Genomic DNA, 23,270 nt, shown 5'->3' with positions numbered 1-23,270 from the left:
AAGGGAAGGCTACAGAGATTACTGCAGCGTAACCACCCACGGACATTTTATCAGAAAAGAGCAGCGGCTGAGTCATGGTGCCGACTTCCACCCAGAAGAGGGATTTTCTCTAAGCTGAGATACATTTCTGTGACGATTAAATTTTTTGTTTGCAGAGGATTGAATTTCCAGCACTTTGACATCTAATTTAGGCATTTATAAAAACAGATCCTTATTCCTGTTTGAACGGTTAATGCTACCCTCCCCTTTCCTCCCCAATATCTCTTCTAAGACTTTTGCTGAAATCCAGCAATGAAATAAAATACATTTTCACGAAAAAAAATGATGGCAATTTCCAGGTCCATTAATTTCATACAAACCATTATATTTACTTAAAATACAAAGTATTTGCCTTGTACTCAAGTTGGTTTTTAGATACAGTACAAATATGCACAATGTTATATTAATCACAAAATATTTACCAGCCCTGGAAATTCACAGGACAGATCCAAACTCTGAACTTGTCATGATATAATCATTTGCAATAGAAGCCTCTACTTTAGAAATGTAGCAAATCTGCTCCAATTGTTTGCTACAATGGAAAAAGTTTAGTCTTTGCTGTCCATCAACTGTCAGGACGTCAACACCACCTTCCCTGCAAAGCTTTTCAAATGACAGGGAAAGTGAAAAAAAACCTAACAAACCAACAACTCCAAAGGCAAGGTTCAGAATTGCAGAAATTATGTGAATATAATTAAAAAAAAAAAGGCAAAATTATTTTTTAAAAGTCAAATGAACAAAATATACTTTTTGCTACCCAAAGATCTTTAATATTTCAAGATAGTTAACATATGGAATGCAAGACTGAAGTCTCATTATAATTACTTGGCTGAAAACTCTATGTTAGTATTTACGTATTTAATTCTAAGTTTGCTAGAGTCCTGTAGGGATAAATGTGTTTTGCTACTCGTTCTAGAATTGTTTGAAAAACAGCACAGAAATAATGGTAAATAATAATTCAATGCAGAAACTGTTATTTTTGTTTATTTTAAATTTGACTGCCTTGTACAACGTCACTATATTCCACAAATACATAATCTTCCAAAAATAAGCTACTAAAAGTCAACTTTAGTGCATATATGGGAAGTCAAAGAAGCATTTAAAAATACTAGTTATTTTATTTTTACAATATTCTTAGTGGAATATAAAACATGCATACCTAGATCTTGGAATAAACAGAGTGCGATTCAGAATTTTTTCATTACTTTAGATTATTGTCCTGGTTTGAGGTAAAACAGAACCAACTTTCTATTCAGTAATTTTACTTCTTAGTTATGCCTTTTCTAACTCTCTGAAATTAACAGCATGTTGTGTCTAAAACGGTTTGTTCAGAGTGATAAGACAGTTTGTGCCAAGGAACAGTATGCAGAGAGGCTCTTGATTATACTTATTGCTATAACAACCAAGGCCAGCTAATTTTGTTATTTGCCCCACTGGAGGGTCGGAAGTGGAAAAGCGTAGAGGGGTCCCACCTGCGGGGAGGAGCGGACAGGACAGGTGACCCAAAATTGACCAACAGGGGTATTCCATCCCATCTGCCCCATGCTCAGTATAAAAGCTGAGGGATCAAAGGGTCAGCTCTCTTCTTTCCATGGCTGACGTCCGAGGAGGACCCTGTCTGTCCATCTGCCTTTGATCCCGATGCGTGTGTTCCTGACTCCAGGTCTGGAACCCGGTTCCCACCTGTCGCTGAGTCCAGTCTGGGACTTCCCCAGTGCCTGCTGGTGACATCATCCTGGGAACTTAATACGGTTTTGTATATACTGTATCCCTTTCATTATTTTCCTTTTTATCTTATTATTAATATTTCATTAAAGTAGTTTACTTTCTTCTAAACTCGTAAATCTCTTTATCTCTCCTCCTCTCCATGCACAAGAGGCTGGGGGGGAGCACCTGTTGCCGGCCATTGGCTGATTTGGCCAAAACCACAACAATTACAAATTCTTCATTTTCCTACATTTCCCAGTACTACCCTGTTTTACAATTTTTTAAATATTTTTTTAATATATTTATTTTATCACTATTACTAAGTGGAAGTTAGCAGCCCTCCTTCCTTCAAATGAAGCTATTACGTGTGCTCTCTGGTACATAGTATAAAGAGTGTACCTCAGCTGTGCCCTGTGCTGCAGCTGCTCATTTCCAGTCCTGATAATTTTCTATGGCTTCTCAAGTTGGCTGAACTAGCAGACATATGCTTATCTGAACCGTATTACTCCCTCTCTACCTACATCTCGGGGAAACGTGGCTCAACCATGCAGGTATCTCGGACTAGGATTTAAGTCCACGTGCTTCATTTGATGGAATTTCTCACTCTCAGGATAATTCTTTACTGCTAAATTTAAAAAATTCTGAAATTTCAGGGAGTTCCCTACACCTCACCACCAAAAGCATTCCTGACTTAAGAAAACAAAACAAAAAAAAAAAAAAACAAACAAAAGAAAGGAGACTATGGACTTACCTGCATTTGCTGTATTTATTACAAATACGAAGTTGTGGTGTTTCTACCTAATTTCCTGCATCGATACCTGACCAACGGCCATAATTATCATCTGTATCAACTCTGCTCATCCTTGCAGAAGTTAAGCCTTAACTCAAACCTGCCCAACTCACAATTTCATCCTGCTCCTGAATTCCTTTGTAATTTTTAACACTGTGCCCTGTGAGTCAAGCGAAACCCAGTACCAAATAACTGGTTCAGAAAAGCCCTGCCATTTTTCAAAAGGTGAATAAGCTGTTCACTACATTCTCCAGTTTGCCATCAGGATTTGCTTCTCTAATCATTCTTGGTCTTAATTGCAAAACATAATAAGCTGCTTATGAGTGTCATTGCTTCCTGCAAATGATTTTGTCCTTGATCACAATCAGGAGTCAGATGAACAATTTGAGATTATTTATTTACGTACCTTCTCCATGAGTAGCCCGCAATATACTTTAAAAATCTAGTACTTGCTCAATCTGTCTTCTCAAAAGCCGTTCATGCTGAAATGCTAAAAATGTGCAAAACAAAGGGGCACGAAAAACTGGAAGAAGCTGATGCAAATTTCAAATGCTCCTATGAAAATATGGTTTCAATATTCTTCCAATCATACTTATAAGTCACTAGCTAACAGTTTAGAATGTTAGATATTACAGCAATTGATTTCTGTATAGTGCTATTCAATTAGAGCGAACAAACTATGACCAAATTGCTACCAAAGTCTGCTTTATTACTGAAACAAGATGCTTGTTAGTACTACATGTGAACCAATGTCTAAATTTAAGTACCACAGACATATTTCCTCAATTTCATTCTTTTTAAGCACTAAGATGATGTCATACGAGGAGAGGCTGAGGGAGCTGGGCATGTTTAGCTTGCAGGAGGCTGAGGGGGGACCTCATTACCCTCTACAACTACCTGAAAGGAGGGTGTAGAGAGGTGGGGGTTGGCCTCTTCTCCCAGGGGAATAATGACAGGACCAGAGGAAATGGTCTGAAGCTGCGGCAGGGGAGGCTTAGATTAGATATTAGGAAGAATGACTTTACTGAAAGAGTGGTCAGGCACTGGAACAGCCTGCCCAGGGAGGTGGTTGAGTCACCATCCCTAGAGGTGTTTAAAATGTCTAGATGTGGCACTTCAGGGCATGCTCTAGTGGCAGAGATTGTGGGGGTGGGGTTGTGTGTATGGTTGGACTCGATGATCTCAAAGGTCCCTTCCAACCATGAAGATTCTATGATTCTAAGATCATAGGAAATCTGGCAAATCATTTTGGCTTTAAGGAGGGAGTAGATATTGGGATAAAGGGGAACACAAATACGAGTTAGTAATAGATTCTTACAAATAAATATTCTAATGAAATAGAAGCCCTAGTGCTTTTAACTTTGATAAATTTTGGTAAAGAGGAAAAACTAATTTCACACAGACAGCAAGAGCAGAAGGAGAGAACTCTGAATTATGACAACCTAAACGCAAGTGATACTGTAGTTAAAATATATGGCAACAAAATAATCTATTCAAGTACTCAATGCATTTCAACATATCAATGATGCATTGAGTATATCAATAATCAGTGAATTTTTAAATCCATTATTACAGCTTGAAAAAGCCCAATTTATTGTAGTTCATGAAGCAAATTAGCTGTGTGTCCTTTACAACGAGTACTTATAATCACTAAGAGCTGAAGGACCAAAGGAAAAAACCACTCTACGTAAGACTGGGAGGGGGGAAGGGATGAGGAGGGGAAAGCAAAAACAAACTCTCAAGAAAGGTGTATTCGGGAAAACTTTGCTCTGCTATAAATGTACATATCAAAACGAATTGAGGGAGTGAGCAGAGCAAACAGCTTATGATCGTTCACACAGTGTGCTCGATTTCCATTTTCTTGTGGTTTTGTATTTACAATGCTATTCATAATAGGCTCTTGGAAGACTACAAAAATAAGAAAATTATAAACCCCATTATTCAAAGAGAAAGAAATTCCAGCAAAACGATCTATCAATGGCTAAGTAACAAGCAAATTGCAAGTCACAATCATACGATGTATATATTTTTTTTCCAAACAAGTGCTACTACTATAAACAGAGATGTACAATTTCTCAAAGTGAAAAAGGCATAAGTCAAACACATATTTATCCCACCAAAATACAGGAGAAGGGAGATTAATTTTTTTTAAAACAATACCTGCATTAGCCACATGGATAGTTTATTTAGAAGTCAGAAAGGTACTTCTGAGAAAATGTTTCTGAGTAATGGCAAGTATTGTTGGCAATCACTTTAAATGTACACTAAGAATTATGTCACTCTTCATTCTCTGATGAATTATTGATGTGAAAATCTACACTAAACTTGCTGTTCACTTCCAACTTTTCCATGCGAGGACTCTAGAAAAAAAGGAAGGTGTGCAGGAAAAGAATTTCCTAACTGAAAATTCCCAGTGGGCTCTTTCACAGCCATATGTGTATTGTTTTGAAAGGTAACAGACACCACCGCTGATTGCTAATGGCTTGTAGGAAGTGAAACTGTAACAAATCTCGGGATGATCATCTGAAGGGAGCCCGCCTCAGCCACTGAGCTGTGTTGCATCTGCAACAACGCTTCATTGACTTCTGTAAATTTTATCTAGTAAATATTTTTATTTGCTTGTAAGAGCTTCAGAATTTCTCTTTTTTTGGAGGCATTTACCTTAGTTCGCAGCTTACGCTAGAAATTCATGACCAGCTTGTCATAAATTTTTCCTATTTGAAATGAGAGATGACAAATTGAAGTCAGGAATAAACTTTTCAGAAAAATCAACTAGTACCTAAGAAGCAGTTTGAAATGGCTCTTTGAAAAAGTAGCAACTAGTAGGCATTTCATAACTAACCACACTATTTCTCCAAAACATCATTGCCAGAACATGTAGATACTTAACTGCTCATGTGGAAAAGTTACAAGAGTAAATAAACACAGGTATTGTGACAGTACATGCCTGATTACTATTTATATCTTACATTGCGAGCCTCCACAGTAATTTCATCCTAAATGTTCAGTTTTGGTTTCAACATAAGGGTCAGCTAAAGACACTGACATGAAAAACACAGATTTTTTTCCTCTTCACCCTTTCCAAACAATTTCAGTAATGCTTTATTCAAACAAAAGGAAGTTCTGACATATTCTTACTAAATACCAATTTTAACTTTTAAACAGTTCTAGAAGTTTGCTGGGTTTTTTAAACATAGTTAAGCTCACTGACCTCAAAATGTATTTAGCAATATTAGTGGAGACAGCTGACAAAGACAATTGTAAAAGACAGTAACTGTGCATCATTTTATCTCAGTTTAATTCCAGTTTGAGCAGAAAAAAAGCTATTCCATTTGAATAGAATAAAAGGACCTACACAGGCAGGCCCTGTATACTGGCACCTAAAAATAAATTTTTTTTCAAAGCGTATGAAAGATGATTGCATATTTATAATTTTAACTATCTGATCAAAGCTGTTTCTAATCAATTTATTTTCCATTTACATACTTAAAGAACTGCTACTAGCCTTACAGTCACGCATTTTTACCCTGAGTTTTCAGGCAATGTTTCAGACAAAATGGAAGAATTTGTCCTCATTATGCAGAATAGTTTTATGCCTTGGACAGCTCTTTCAGGGTAACACCTCTGGTTTACCACAGAGACAGATGTACATATGTGTATAACTTCACACACAGGCATATTAAGCCCTCTCTTCTTGGTGCACATAATGCAATTCGTTTTGTATGCTAACTAGATTATCATTTACAATACACTACTCAAACATAGCTGCAGCAGAGATGTTGACTTTGATCAACCATGCATTAGAACAAGCTGCTTTTGCTGATTAACATCATTTACTTTGATTTATATATTACACATAATCCTGTTTTCCACCACGAAATTTATTTGCCGAAGTCCCCAAGCTGAAAATATGCTCTTATCGAGTAGGGTGTCTAGATCTAAAAAAAATTCTAAATCATCTATCAAAAAACTATTCTAAAATACAGACTAAAGAAATACAAAAGTATACTTTCTATTCTTGTAATAATTTGGCAAAATAGCAAGTTTTGAAGAATCCAATTAGTAAATCAAAAAGTGTACACGCTTCCACATATGGTAAGCATATTGACTTTTTAAAAATTCTGTTTTGCTTACTTAGATTTTCCTTTTTGCTTCTATTATTTTTTTCAAAAATAACTTTCTCATATAATCTAAAACTGCTAGTTATGGTAATAGGATGATAACAATATGCTAGTTATGGTAATAGGATGATAACAATAGGATGATACCAATTGATAACAATATCTAACTCACTACCTGTCCAAGCTACAGATTTCAAAGACGACTGTATCTTTTCAACGACCCAGCATGAAAAGTTGATGTTTACTTGTTCTGATAATAAGCCAAAATCATATATGGAAACTTTACTATTCTTTACTCTTCTTTTTGGGGCAAAAGTGCTTCCAAAGCGCTATGACAAACCTGGAAGCAAAATCATCCAATGCAGAGATCTTGTCTACCACTTACTATGGTTGAACTATTAGTCCTCGATTCAGCGCCTAGGCAGACTGCTAAACAAGGTGACAGTGTGAATTCCCAAGACATGGCTCTATGCTTATTACAATCAGCAATACAATCAGATCATTCATCTATCACTGTATAACTTCACATGCATGGGCATAAATACACTGAGTATTATATAAACAATAATCTCGTGGTTACAATTGGATATTGCAGATGATGTAAGACATGATGTTAGAAGAATATCTCACTTATTCTGAGAAAAACTCCTAGCACTGACAAATATGTTAAGGTTGAAATTCTTTGAATGCTTTGAATTCTTCATCAAATAATTGAAAAAAAAAAAAGGCCAGTTAAAAAAATTATTTAACATTTATAAACATCATTGCCTTACGTAGGAGCTCTAGGTACAAATTAGCCTGATAACATATTTGATAAGTTACAGCTTTCTCTTTTAGAATTACTGTTTGCCCCTCAAAAATAAACATTTTCTCAGTATCAATTAGGTTTCCTTCCTTTCGAACACTCATTTGAAAATTCACAAACGGGAAATGAGCATTTAGATGAAGTAACTTCTGCTTTTAATCATACACTAGTGTTTATTAAGCAGTTATATGCACAGAGTCTTCATACCATTGTCACTGATAGTAGTTTGCCATATGGTTTTTTGAAGGCTGAAACCAATACTGCAATTCTGTTCCCCAGAAAGCATAAATGCATTGTTCTAAACCACCCAAATAAGAAATGACTAACAAATGCTCAAGAAAAGCCTATATTAGCCCAATAACAAGCTACCTCAAGCATAGCAAACCAGAAAATACAGATTTAAGTATGTTGTTACAATGGAAAAATCACACACAGCCTGGATTTCTACATCAACAGCTTTCCAGAGTACTGTTCTTGAAATACATGGACATTATTAACAAGGGACTTGGACAATTCACCTGCAAAAGCAATCACACCGTAACATCTCATTTTACTCTGAAGTAGCATTTTACTCTGAAGACTACTTGGGACATGATACATCACCAATAAAACACAGCCAGGATTTGGGGGTCTCAAATGCATACTTACAATGGGTCACACTATTCAGGAAAGAAAAAAGAAAAAAAAAGCAGCACACGAACAAAAAAACCCCCACCAAACAACCCAAAAACTTCATCAGCTGCCTAACGTTTTGGAAAGACTTAGAGCAAACAAAAGCCTAGACAATCACTGCAAGACTTATATTGAAAAGGACTGCTGTAAGATCCTCACCAACCTGAAAGGAACAGACCTGCAGCCTGCTTCTTCCCACACATTTCATGAACAAAGACCAATCCAGAGGAAGTTATTTTAATAGAAATAATGTAAACCTTAATACACAGTAATTATATTTTATATTAGTGTCTCTCTTGACTCCTCTAAGGTATTACTACTGCCAAGAAAATTAATCGTATACTCTTGTACATTGAATTGCTGCTAGTTGATACCAGACATTTCTTCTATAGTGAGAAAATGAATCAGCACAAAAATTCTAGAACAAGGGTCCAACTAGAAGAACTTAGGTAGAGTACAACCTCATACTGAATCTCTAAATCCCATGACTTCTATCATTCAACCCATACAAGAGCTCCTCCATGTGACCTGTCTTCAAAACAGCTGAGTGGCTTTCCAGTGGCACAATAAAAGAGCTTCCTTTTATTGTAGTTAAACCCAACAGCACCAGAGCAAAAAAATTACAACCACAGAAGTATTACCTATCTGGACAACATCCACCAGTGAAAATTCCTACAAATTCTTCTTTAAAAAAAATTATACACACATATATATGCACAACATGCACACAAATACATCCTTCATAATGCTAGTACACTACTACTAAAGCAACTTTTTTTGTTGTTTTAGGTGTAATGCCTGCCTATTTAAACCTCATGCCAAATACTTAAAAATATTTTATTCTAAAATTTTAGAAGTGCTACTATAGACACCATTGTCATTTATTAATATATATTGTATGAGTGCTACTATAGACACCATTGTCATTTATTAATATATATTGTATGCAATAATTATGTAAGACTCAGGAAAATTAATTTTGGATATTGCTTCAAAGACAAAGGCCTCATAAAAGAAATAATTTTTCTTAATTAAAAATATTCCTGTGACTTTTCTTTACCTTGAACAGTAGATGGCTAAGACAACAACTACTAAGTAAAACAAGTTCTATAGTCATGGCAGATTACCCTTCACTCAGCGGAATTGGACTTACTTATCATGTTTTATGACAAAAGCTTTTTATTGCCCTTCCTGAATCCCAGAACTGAGATGATGGCTTTTCCAATATTAACCTTTTTTTGGTCCTACAAAGGAAACAAACCTTTGAAATTTTTTAAAGCTTTCTTAATGATGAACCATGGTAAAACGTGCATATACATAGAAAGCTTTCATTGGAAATGATCTTCAAAGCAAAATAAATCTTTGAAGCAAACGAAGAGGAAGTGAAATATTGCTGAATCTTCCTCTTTGGAACCATCCTAGTTTCTTTAAACAAAATGTGAGACTTAACAGACTGCGACAGATCTCATATTGGAGTTTAATCTTCTAAATCTGTATTGTTTCAGTAGAATTATAATCAGTTTTTATTAGTAAGAAATCAAAAGTACTAAAAAAGAAAGAAGATTAAACAGAACAAAACTCAAGTTAGGCACACAGATATGTATAGAAATACAGCAAGAAGGTCATGTTGCTACCTTGTTTTTAAGGTAGGAATCAGCACCATTTTTTTTCTCTTTTGGAATTCACTTTACATCATAAACTAAAACAAGAAACATTTTCACTTGTGCTTTTTCTTCCCAGACTTGTTTTTATCCCACATGTACACTCACTCGCCCCTGGTTTCTCCTTCGAGACGTCAGTATTGTTACAACAAAGGATCTTGGGGTATGCCACAATGATCAACAAAAACTGATAAGAGTGTAGCTCAGCAGATTTCACCCCCTACAAACCAGGCATTTCGGCAAAAAAGTCTATGTTTCATAAACAGTATTAGATTTGCAAGGTCAAAATGAAGAGATAAAGGCACTTCTTGCATGAGAGAACCACTTTATTTTCAGATATGCACAGAAAGAGCATCTAAACTTGCACTCAGCTCTGAAATACGTACTCAGAAGGTTACTGGAATGCAGATACTTTCGACTCCTAAAGACAGGGACGCATCCACACACAAATATAACGTGGGTTTGATTACTAGCTGTGCCACGAGCTTTCTTTATGTCTTCTCCACATTCACCTTCTCAACAAACACCAAAGTAATTATCTGCAGGAGCTTTCCAATTAGCAGCACACATTGCTGATATTTTGGTTCATGACTGCTTATATCCAATCTGAAATTCCATAACAGCACACTCCCCTATTCTAATGCCTGTTTGACAAAGAAACACGTGCCGCACACTAGATGAGAGAAATTAGCTTAAATCAGAAATACAGATGCCTCAAGGTTACTACTGCAATAAAGACGGACGTATCAGTGGGCTGTCAGAGAGGGCCCAACTCTGACAAGGACGCACAAGCTGACTCCAGAGGACATACTACTGCCAGGCCTAAGGCAATAAAAGCAAGACCCCTTGCCCTTCGTTGTGCCCTCGTTCTGCCACTGTTCACAATGCCTCCATTCACCTTTAAAAAAATGCATTACACTTTCTTTTGTTGCTATATTTCTTAATGAGTTTTATAACTTTTCTTCACTTTGAGCAGTGGAAACAACTTCCTATAACAGTTTTAAATATTCATGAGGCAACCGTACCTATTACATCTTTAAAGAAAAATGTCTATATTTTTATCTGTTCACTGTGAGATTCTCTAATGCTTATTCACTCACAGTTTATTTCTGTAAAGGCAAGATTTCAAAAAATTGGTTTTTAGGACGGAAAATTATAGCAAATTTTTTTCTTAGAAGTCCATGTAATGTTTGTTTAATCTATTTCTCTGTAATACATTTATAAAAATATTTTTAATATAATAGAATCTGTAAATAGGAACAATTAATTAACTTAAAGACATCTATGTTTATATCAAATCATTTCATGCAGGTGCTTCAGAACAGAATTAAGATATTTAAAAGATTTTATCTGAGGCTCTGATAATTTTAAAAATTATTTTAATTGCCTGCTAAAAATTCAAAGAAATTCATGTGTTTTAAAGTATTTTTAATAACTTCTACTAGCAATCAGTGTATACAATGCATTGTAAACACCAATATCCAACTGGGATATAAGACTATAGGTATCGAATGGTAAACCAAGCAAGGTTCAACAAGGAACAGTCATTACAAAAACCTAGAACAGAGTGCATTTAATGGTTGGACCAAAACTTTTTTTTTTATAACTTACAAAAACTGGCTCATGGGGACATGTGATAGTTTTGTTCTCCCTACCTACTTGGTGGGGGGCAAAAAAAAGAGGTCATCACACATTATTAGACACCAAGCCCCTCCCAATTGGTTGTTTGGCATTTTTTTTAATGAACATAGGGAAAGTACATTTATGCCTCTACCTGCACAAGCCAAGACTAAGTTCCTAATTTCCACAGAGGGGGGAAAGAAATTCTATTCTCCTGCCCCTACCTCTCATACGAGGAGGTCACAGTAACTTACAAAAAAATGGGCTGAGACCAAGAAAACATAGGTGTTGAGGTGAAAATAACGAAGAGAACATTGTTCACACTCCTTCCCGGCTGCACTTAAGCAACAGCACTGTGACATCTCATGTGACATCTACTTACTTCAATCAGAGATACAGAAGGAGGATAGACACCTGCAGTGTGCAGAAAAAACAGAAAGGTTCTTCAAAACCTGAACCTGTGTGCTCTTCAGCAGTGTCTACTGGACCAATGCATTAAATAAATGAATCCCACCACCATTTGCAATTCAAAAAGGAGTAACAGGTATACTCCGGTGGCCCCGATCAGCTGTGTCACCCTGCCAGCTGGCTTGCTGCCAGGCAGCCACAATCACAGCACAAGCCCTAGACAGCCCACACTGTTGCCTGACATGGCTGAAGCAACAGCCACCCAGCCATAGCTCCAGCTGAGGGCCAGCCCTCTTCTGCTTCACACACCCCAGGCCTGTAAGAAAACCAGAAACAGCCTCTTCCGATTAAACATTCAGTGTCTTCTGAATGAAGCATTTCTATCACTTTTGCTTGCAAACACATATACAAGGATTTGACCTTAGTCACCAACTTTCTGTTAGGAATCATATTTGTCAACAAGAGTTCATTAACATTTCTGTTTCTGCCAGGCAGGGACACACTTGTGGTGAAAGTGGGTACTGCAAAACTGACAAAGTCCACTTTTTGCAAAAGCTTAAACTAGTCTACAGTTCATGTTACCCATGAATGCCCATCGTTACTCTCCTCCAGCTGGCTGTCTAAAAGCACGCTAGCTTTCCTCTGAGAAGTTACATTTGACTCAACACAGACAAAGCTGTTTAATTAGCAAAAGCAGCAGTGCAATCAAGCAAGTATTTTGCATTCTAGACCAAGGTATGACGCTGTCCTCCCACCCATGGCGTCTGTAAAGTCTTATCACCTCATTACACATATTTTTCACTCTACCAGGTAAGTAGGCTCATCCTTGGAAGCACTATCATTATTCCAGGTAACATTTGCTTCATAATTTATTGCTTCACTTTTTGTCATCTACAACATAGCCTTCCTTGCCAATTAACTCTTTTCCATTCTTTGCAATTTTTCCACCTACTTGTAATTACCCTTTGCTGCTATGTTCATCCAACCAGGTCTAGAATCTCTTCTGCAGAGGTTCTACATGCAAAACTGAATTGCTGTATTTGTTGTTCTTTTCTTCAGACACAAGCTTATACTCAAACATATATTTTCACTAAAGCCTTATCATATTTTTTAATGCAGATTGCAATGTATCATATCTACAAATGTGTAAAAATCCAAATTAGTCTATTTCAATTCTATTAAAAATAGATTTCTGTAGTTCAGAGCATTCACAATGGGTAGGCTGGCTGAAGAGCTTCAGGTGATAAAATTATGTGGTATTGGCTATGAATACAACTGAGGGTGATTATCACATGGTACTAATAAGAACTGGGTACTAAAACCGCTTACAGTGAACTCACTATTTAAGGAATACATTGATACTGTGAGAATATTTAGCCTCAGTCTTTTGGAGAAACATGGTTTCAACAAAAATGTGTACAGTCTTGCAGCGTCCCATAATGTTTACAGAATGGCAAATAACATCCATTTAAAACAGATACAGCCCAAAATACAGTAAGCCCTCTGGACACGCTTCTTCAAGATGAACAATGGAGTCTAATAATGTAGTTTTTAATAACCTTTTGTTTCATATTGTTCCTATTTCAACAAATTACGATTTGCTACTGGTAAATAATTATCAAATTCTAAATAAATTGTACGTAGAATTTCTAATTTCACTTAGGTCTAAAGTTTACAAAGCAATTTGTTATTCCCTTTATCTCTTGCTTCTCTTGCATCAGTCTTACTACTTTGAAATATAATTATCTAAAATTCATTATTTCCTTGCCAGTTTCTCCATTTCCTTTCCATTAAGGCAAACTTCAGAGGAAAACACTGTCAAACTTTTTTTTTTTAATATTACCTACCAACTAAACATGTTACTATAGGTTTCACTAAGCTTCATAGAAATTTCTGTGATCTCTTCAGAAATAAAGAAGAGGGGGAAAAAAATATTCACTTGGATTCTGAGCACGGGGGAAAGGGATGGGATGGTAGATGACACCAGATACAATCTGCCCAGATTTGTAGTCAGCATCTCATATACACTAAGTTGCCTAAAATAACGTTAAGAGCATGTAAGAGCTACAGCAACACACAGAGTCTGGAGGACAAAGTGTTATCCACTAAAAGCCTTCTTTTTTTTTTGTATCAAGTCAAAAAGGCAATCTCTACCATGCAGTATGTTTTATTATTTATACTAATATAGACAAGTATTACACATGCCAGAACTGTAGATAACCAGAAAAAAACTGCAATTTTTTGCTTAGATCATCTTAAAATACTAGCACACACATCGTCTGGTGCATAACTCTGTCAGCTGGCCATTTCAGAGAACCAAGGAGAAATACAATTTGCATGAGATTGCTGTACGCTACAAATTCACATTTGTTAACGCATTACGATACGTACTTCAGTTAATCCAGCTGCATGTCCTTGTTCTCATGTTCTTGCCCAGCATGGACTTAACATTTCAAAAAACTGACAAAGAACAAGAAGCATGGCTCAGTGAGCTATACTTCCACCCTTCAAAAAACACATTCAGTTGCTCACACTTGATGAGGAGAGAGACTTCAGAATAAACTTTACCTGTTTTGCTGCTTGCCCTCATGGCAGCCCCTGCCTATGCCCGCATCTCTCCTCTAATTGTTGCTATTTTGGTTGCAAAAAACGTAGAGCCCTTAATGCAGAGTTCAAAACTGTGGCGCGTGCTGGGAAGTAGTACTGATCTAATGACCTGGTTGTAAGAAGCTGTCTAAGCACATAACTGTCTTCACGTAAAATCTGGTTGCCAGCTCCTTTTTGGAGTGCTAGGAACTCAGTCCAAAGGTCTTAACTAGAATTAGACTGCAACATATCCACATTTTTCTAAGATTCAGATCAAACTTCTCCCAAAGATAATTTCAAAATGTGAATTTTCATATGAAGCAAAAATTAAAGAGAAACCAAATTAAAATCTTTATCACTCTTGCTCAATTTCAGGGCTTTTAAGGAACCTGTTGCCACCTTTGAAAAATTACAGTGTTACACCAAAGGGAAGGTTTTTTTTCCTTTAAGATTAGGAGTTTCTTATTGCAAAGGGCCTAGCAGTTCTTAATTAGCATTTAAAATTAATAAAAGTAACTTATTATGTGTCTTTTCCTCCTACATAAAATACATACATTGATAAGATTATCTTTTCTTTACACTCACTGCCTGAAAGCATATATGTACATTTAGCTGTTTGGTCAGTCTTAAGAACTTAGACCTTTCTAAAAATCAGTCTCCTCATACCTCTGCAACACAGCCACTCTTTGCCTTGCTTTCAAAAACTTCTCACTTCAGCCCCCAAATGAGCGCCAAGTGCAATCACTACTAGTTCCACATTTGCCCATGTCCTGGGTTTCCCTCCCCATTTTCTATTATGGCTTTATGCTTTAATCTAGTGGCAGTGTCCTTTGGAATGCCAGGAGGCTGCAAGAATACTGTCCTAGACAGTGTCGTCCCAGAGGACATCCCAGAGAGCGCTCTGGCAAAGCAGCTGCCCTCATTTATACATTACTAAAATCTAAGTGAAACCCTCTAAAACTCGAAAACTCACTAACCAAAGACCTATACTGAATATAATGAATACTGGAGTTACTAAATCAACCTGTTACTATCAAATAAGATAAATTAGAATTCTAGAAATATTAATTAGTTGTGCATGACTGAACCACCCCTACTGAACAGAAAAACTACAATGAATTTTTGTTGTAGTATGCAGTTGTCTGGTAGTTACCCCTACATAAAACAACCACACACACATTTTTAATTGAAACTGTTTGCCACCAGTAAATGAAAAAAAAAACACACCAAAACAACAAAACAATAAGAAACCCATTCTGCTCACTTTAGTAAGTTTTTGCATTATAAACCAGCATTTTTCTGCACTATGAAAATACTGTTCATATTAAAAACATTTACGATAAGCAATGTTTGTCCTTAAATGACTGAGGAATTTTAAACAGAAAGTTTTTTCTTCATATAGCATTTGTCCCAGCCATTCGGACATTACCTCTTGGACCTATCACGAGATGACTAACTACTAAGGCAGTAAACACTACAAGAAATGCACAATTCTCAGGGAAAAAAAGAAGCTGATACTTATAATAAGATTTGTGCTTAAAAATACAATAACAAAATTTTTCCATTTGTTCCTTTTTATAGTTTCATCACTACTGCCAATGAGTCTTATATTCAAGCTTTAAAGCACAAAGCAGACAAAGCGATAATTAGTTTCCAATATTGAAACAGCTTTCTAAATATTACACATAAGCTTTTAATAAAGATAATAATCTACATACACAGCATTTTGGCACCTTGCCACTGATGTACGGCCTCTAATCAATTGCTTGTTCAGCACTGAATATTCAGCACATTTTGTATACAGAACAAAATGGTTATTTTCTGAGGAAATTAAATGCATTTTAAAATAAACTTATCTAGCTGAAAATTTTGGACACTTAACGCAGACCAGCAGCTAGGAAAGGAGAATTAAAAGAAAAGGTTAAGCAAGCTGCCTGGGTTTTAATTTAGCTCTGTCACCAGCCTCTTGGATGACCTTGAGCAAATCATTTTACTTCTTAATTTCCTCCACTTGTAAAGATATCACCAAAGACAGCTAAAGCTGAAAAACAGTCATTGAAGTCTATTACATAAAATCATTATTAAACCTAACGTTGGTTCTTGAAGCTTTCCCCTCCCAACAGATCCACGAAGTGTCTGTGAATCACACCCTTTTTCCACTGCATCTTTAAATACTTCGTAAGGTTCTCAACTAGATGGGGTAACTCAGAAAAGGGTTCTGAACACCAGTTAAGGTATTGAAAATGTCTGTTCAGTATGCAGCTGCAGATGAAAAGAACCTGACATTAAAATGCATAAAGAATAGACCAGAAAATAAAATTATCTTTTCCAGTGCTTTCATATAAATTAATAGTACTGTTCCCTTTGAAGGATGTTTGCATTACAGGTCACCCCTTCTTTACGGTGATATTCTAGAATGCCAGAAGGTTTCAAAGATAATTGGTGAAAATGATCGCTAGCCATTTGCTTTCACCTTTACACCGAAGGATCGTTTATTGCGTAAAGTGACTAACAGAAAGTATTCCACGAGAACCAGAACCAACGAAGACCACTTGTCATGGCTTTGTCTCTGGTAGTTGACTACAAGCTTTAGCTTGTTTTCATTTTTCTCCTACGCTCACCACTGAGGCATGTACAAAGCTACTAGCTGGCATAAAGTCTTTGATATCACCTTACTTTGCAGTTCTGCCCTTTGTAGAAGCCCTTAGAGGTCTCTCTCATCTACGTAGCTGCAAGTTTACAAAGAACCTGTAGGAAAACAATTGTCTTTCACAGCTCTAACACAGCTTTGGTTGAGAATATTACTGGAGAAAGGAGGATGGTTTGACACGTGACTGCATTTGCCCTCTCTCCTTAAGAAGTCAGATAGTATAACATGGTAAAAATACACAAATTAGGACAGGTAGTTAATTCACCCATTTTTTCCTCTATCCTATAGCATAAAAGTAAAGAAACAGAAAAGAAGAGTTTCAAAACTTGTAACTTCTTAAGGCAAGAAAATAATAAAAGAAGTCACCAAGATCAAGATTAAAAAACGCAAGCAACAATCGAGCATTTATTTATATGTAGAAAATCCCATATGATTCCATTAGCGACAATAATAATGTTGGGTTACTAAATCTCAGACTTCAAGTATGAGTCAATCTTCAACAGAAACAGCATATATTAGAAACAAACGTCCTTTTGATGATAGAGGTAAGAGGCAACATCTTTTGCTGACAGAAGGAGGTGCTGAATGCTTCCTCTGGCACTTACTAAAAAGATGATACTGAATTAATAGGATTTCAGTGTGATCCAGACTGAAATTCTTTTATTTCTATTGAAACTGCAATCCAAAAGATACAAAAGCAATACATACATTTTCAATTTAAGACAAACACAATGCAGCTCAAAATATTACGAAAACAAACACCCAGCATATGATCCCCTCTCAGGATTAACGTATATCAACTGAAATTGTTTCTTTAGAGGTTCTAAGAGATTGATTTAGTACTGTTTTTCTTGTTGTTGACAGGGCTTGGTTAGTATATCACGTGACAGCAGCTCTACATACCTCATCTTGTTAAACTGTACGTCAATGCATCACACCAGGCAGGGTAGCTAGCGTGGTGGCCATCAGACCACTGAAATGCATCTATTGGCAGTTCGAACCTTTCGGTATTTTTTTTTTCCAAATTATCGTACACATTCCATTTTAGCTCATATAATCAACTTTTATAGCAGTTCAATACCTGTCAATATGGACATCCATACTTCTGAAGGTATAGAACAAACTCTTCTGTATGTATTATCAGAATACACTTTTTTTTTTCCAAATTTATTTTTAAAATCTTCGGTTGCAAAATGATTAGGTTTTTAGAGGGGAAAGAGGCAATATAACAACAAACTGCTCTTTCTAGAATTACATATCCATGTCACATACTACGAGAAAGAAAAAAAAAAAGGCAAGCAGGCATGAGTAACCTTGTGTGTATTTGTGACTGCATCTAGTCTCCTACCTGGAGTGCTGCTGGAGGCATCCACCATGCAGAGGTTCAAAAGCTTTGCTATTGCTGACAGAACGTGTTAATTTGCGGTGCATTTATCGAGTACATAAAACATGCCATGTTTATAATATGCAGGATGGCTTCAGTAGGTATAGAAAAATTCTACCAGAAACAAACTTTATGAACATATACAGTTATTTAAATTACCAAGCAAACATTTGTGCACCACAGAATATTAAATAAATACACGTATCTGCAAGGCAGTGAGCAATGTCCATGGATGCATCTCCATGACGTAGGTACAGAGGCTGTCTTAGTCTGGCAGATACAACTACCTTGTATTTTTAAAAAGAAACAAAAACAAAAAGCAAACCACCCCACAACCACAAAAGACAAAAACCCGAAAAATGTAACAGGTAATATTATCTTCATATTAATAACGTATTTGCTATAGATAAAACCTTACATTTTTGTTTTAAGTATTTTATTAAAGTACCATTTTAAAGCAAACTGTACAAGTCCATCTCGACAGTAAGGCTATAAATTTGAGAAGCCGACAATAAAATCACAAACCCACAATCCGTTACTGAATGATGTCAGTGTTATAAAAACATACTTGTTTTACTCCATATTATTTTAAGGCACTATTAAAACCTTATATACTGTAATTAGCAACAGCAAATGAGAGGATTCACAGCTTGATGTGTAAACACACATTAGAGGGAAACGAGTTAGTGAACGATTAATAGGTATACAACCTTCCTATAAAATACAGCATCCAGCAGAGTCTATCCGTGATAAACAGGTCTGAAAAAGCTATAACCTCTCCTACCGGTAGCAGCCACGCACAGGGAAGAAATGAGTTGACGTACAAGTTCTATGTTTTGTAAATACCACATTTTTTATGGTGATGGTGGAAGCAAAACACCCACCCCAAAACAAAACCTGCGAAGTTAATTAACCCTATCGCACAAATTTACAGGTAAAACTGAGGGCTGGTCCTCAGTATCCTGAAGGACCTTCACCCAAACACGCATTTTAGACGCTGCAACAGAAGCAGTGGGACCTGCGTGAAAACAAGCCCGCTCATAAATATCAATTAACACACGTAACGCTACAACCACCCGCAGTTCAAAACAGAAATTCGTGCTTAAGACACCTAAATCCTACCTGCACCCATACACGACCTCTTTTTTTCGCTAGAGAACACAGGATATCGGGGTTTTTTTCAGGGCGATAAACATGTTTTATTTAGCATTTTGATGGAAAACGGCTTATGGTGCCTAGTCAGGCGCTGCAGGGCTCGCCGGTTTTTGCTCCGTCTTCCAGTCCGTAACGCTTCGCTCCAGCCCCGCGGCTGCCGCCTCAGCGAGGCCGGGCGGCGGGAAGGCACTGCCCGGCGGCGGGGGGCGACACTGCCGGGCGGCCCTCCCGCCACCCCCCCACCCCGGCTCTCCTCACCCCCCGGGGCCCGAGGGGCGCCTGGCCGCCCCCAGGTGAGCCCACATCCGCCGGGGAAGCGGAGAGCGGCCGCTGAGCGGGGAGGGCGCCGGCGGGGGAAAGGGACCGCAGTGCGAGGGAGGGGAAGGAGGAGGAGGAGGAGGGCGCGGAGGGGCATGCAGAGGCGCGGGGGGCACCTACCAGTCCGTGTGCGGCTCGTCGATGACCAGGAGCAGCTTGAACTTTCTGCCGGCGGTCGAGGAGACGGCGGAGGAGGCATCCACCAGACCGGCCGAGGCCGCCGTCTGCTTCACGGCGTTGGAGAGAGAGCTGAAGAAGCTGCTGCCCGTCGACTGCTGCTGCGGCGGAGGCTGCTGCTGGGGGGGCGCCGACTGCGGCGGCTGCCGGCGCTCGGCAGCCGGGGAGGCAGAGGCAGGGGCCGAGGAGGCTGAGGGAGGCGGCGGCGGCGGCTGCTGCGGCTCCGGCCGCTGCAGGTCTGTCATGTAGCCATTGGGCAGGTTGGCGATGAAGCTGCTGTCCGAGAGCCTGCGCCGCAGAAAGTTCATCATCTGGCCGGGCTCGGAGGAGGAGAGGCGAGGCTGTGCCGGGGAGCGGGCGGCGGAGCGCGGCGATACGCAGGCGGGCTCGGTCGCAGCCCCACTGCCGGCCGAGGCGGGCGGCGCTGCCTTCCCCTCCCTTCCCCTCAGCCGCGCGGACACCGGCCGGCTGGCGCGCGCCCGCCGCTGCCGCCCGCCCGCCCGCGCGCCTCCAGGGGGCAGCCGCGCGCGCAGCCTCGCTCCCGCCCCGGGGCGGGGGGACAGACGGACACACGCACCGCGCCCCGCTGTCAGCCGCGGCGACGGACGGACAGACACCGGGACCGGAGGCGGACACCGGGGACGGCACGGCGGCCCCGGCTGGGTAACGCTGCCCTGTAGCCGCAGGGACCCCGCTGGCGCCGGCAGCGCGGGGCCACAGGGGACGGGGGAGGAGGCCGTGCGGCCCCTGACCAATGGACGGCGGTGGTTATTTTCCTTAAAAAAACTCCAAACAGTTCAAGGAAGGTGGAGGGCTGGGCAGCATCAGGCAGTTTCACGTTGTCAGGGAGAATTAGCGGTGCGTTTTCATACCTTAAAACCCGGTCTTTCTTTTAGGAGTAATGCGAATTCTCTTTCCCCTTGAATTTTGGGATAATCACGGGCTGTTTTAACATAAAATACATAACTGAGCCTTCATCGTATGATACAGGCTTTTATCAGCCGATAAAGCTGTGCAGCTGATCTCTCCAGGCCGTGCTGCAGGTAACAGGTGGTCTGAGATCACACACCCCCAAGGCAGGCAGCGATGATTCTTGTAAAGTTGGAGATCTGATAAAGCTTTCCTCATGCTAAACGCGTCCACAGCTCAAAGTCTACACGCTCAAAGGCAGAACTGCATAGGATTTTTTAATGAGTCACGGAATTTAGAAAAAAGTTCATATATTAATGACAGAAAATTAAATAAAATACGGAGGCTATTAGAAGATGCTGACGTTTTAAACGCCATAGAGGAACCAGGGGCACACGCTGGCTGCATGGAGCCGCAGCACAGCCCGCACACAGACACGGCATTTTGCGTTAAAGGCACAGGAAATGTGAAGAACCGGAACAACCCTGGGCTTCAGCTGCAGTGGGGATGTTCTGTCACTTCACCGATCCCTGGCCCGTGTGGAACTGCACTTACATCTACATAAATTTATGTCTAGTGAGATCTAGAGAGAATAAATTTCTCTCTGTCATGTTAAAATATCTTGGGGCTATTCAGATTTCTAAAAAGCTTGTATGTACACACAATAACTCGAGTTAAATCACCTACAACACGAGAGAGAAGCCAGTCATTGACAGACCGAGGCAGAACACTGCATCATGCCAGGTGCATATGTATTACTTCTACTGACATTACACATGCAAAGATGATAAAAATCACAAGGCTGAGGAATCGTTTCATTCATCCTTGTTTGAATAATTGCAGCAACAATCCCCCTCCCTTCTCATTTCTAAAGAGCAGGCGTCCAAAGTAAAGAAAAAGGGGACGGATGATACTTTTCAAAAGATGCGTTTTTGTAGGATAGAAACCGCTTCCCTTCCCTGTAAAGAGATTACTGAAAAACACTCTTAACCTGTCTTATACTGAAAAATTATATTTAGATTTTATTTTTAAATTACTGTTCTAGCTTGAAGGGTGGTTGTATAAAAATGCCCCCCGCCCCCAGTCTGGACAGGCTGCTTCCAATACGTACTCGGAACCTGCTGATTTTCCTGACGAAAAGCAGACAGTCTTGCAGAGCCACATTAAGCACAGCAGAAGGAACGTTCTGCTGTGCACGTTAACAAAATTATTAACCAGGTCTCTCCGACAGGGCTGAAATCTCTCTTCTGTGTCAGCTGCACCTTTGTTACGAAGGCAAGACACATGTAGCTACGGGAAATGATAGGGAGCAATTTAAATGTTGCGCTCCATTACTATAAAACAAAATAGAGGAATTATTAAGCAGACTGGTTAGGCTGCTCAAATTTCAGTGACGCAAGATCTACCCTTCTTCACGTCTTTGTGTGGAAAACTTTTGTTTTCTGATTGATGAAATCCGATTCCCATCCATAGTACTTTCTTATATATTCTCAGTGGAGCCAAATGCTGACTTTAAGATGACGTGGACTGATTCTAATTGTAATCATGGCCAACAGACTCTCGGATCCAGTTGCCCTTTCTGGTTCCAGGAGCTGTGCGATGCTTGGATGAGCAGCAGAAGCCTTGTTCACCCACTCTCTGCACTCAGATCTTACGGCTAATGCAGAATGATAAAAAGAAGGTATTTCCCAGCTATATTCACTTTGCACGGTCTCTTCCATATGAGCATCTTCTCAGAAATTTGTACTTGGGGCTTTTTTATCTCTTTACATTACCACTATGCTGACTAAAATTTAAAAAAATAATCAATCATCCTCCAATGCTAGACTTCAGAGGTTTTTGGTTTTTTTTAAAAACACCCCATCGAGTATTTTAACAACCTTATACAGCCAGAACTGCCCCAAGGCAACTGGCAACTGAATTTGGTTAAAGAACTTGGTCCCTAGTCCAGAACAAAACAAAAAGCAGAGTTCTTCACGTGGCATCGCTGTTACTGTAAATGGAAAACTCCACTTGAAGAGTACGGATGGAATATTATGGAGAGCTTACTAAATGTAATACTACATAAAGCTGTGCCTGAAAAAGAACTAACAGCACTTTTTGTCCAACCTACTATTCACGGTACTTCAACACCTCACGACATCTTTGCGAGATAATTCAACAAGCTTGTGTCCATTAGGAAGTGAGAATACCGAATCGCCGGTATGTTACGTGACAAAAGTCATATATGGAGTCGATATCAAAGCAGAGAGTACAACGGCAATTTTA

The 23,270-nt window shown here is 38.9% G+C and overlaps 1 protein-coding gene across 1 annotated transcript in view; it reads right to left on the bottom strand.

The window, feature by feature from the left end:
• The window catches only part of SYN2 (synapsin II), a 195,429-nt gene extending 174,998 nt beyond the window's left edge, over nucleotides 1–20,431 (bottom strand). The window contains exon 1 of the mRNA XM_054216069.1: nucleotides 20,037–20,431. Coding sequence (XP_054072044.1) covers nucleotides 20,037–20,404 — 368 coding nt within the window. The 5' untranslated portion in view covers nucleotides 20,405–20,431. The remainder of the gene's footprint in view (nucleotides 1–20,036) is intronic.
• Between the last annotated feature and the right edge of the window lie 2,839 nt (nucleotides 20,432–23,270).

The sequence above is a fragment of the Rissa tridactyla genome, chromosome 10 (genome assembly GCF_028500815.1).
Source record: "Rissa tridactyla isolate bRisTri1 chromosome 10, bRisTri1.patW.cur.20221130, whole genome shotgun sequence".
NCBI classification, from domain to species: Eukaryota; Metazoa; Chordata; class Aves; order Charadriiformes; family Laridae; genus Rissa; species Rissa tridactyla.
This window is presented reverse-complemented; position numbering and strand designations above follow the sequence as displayed.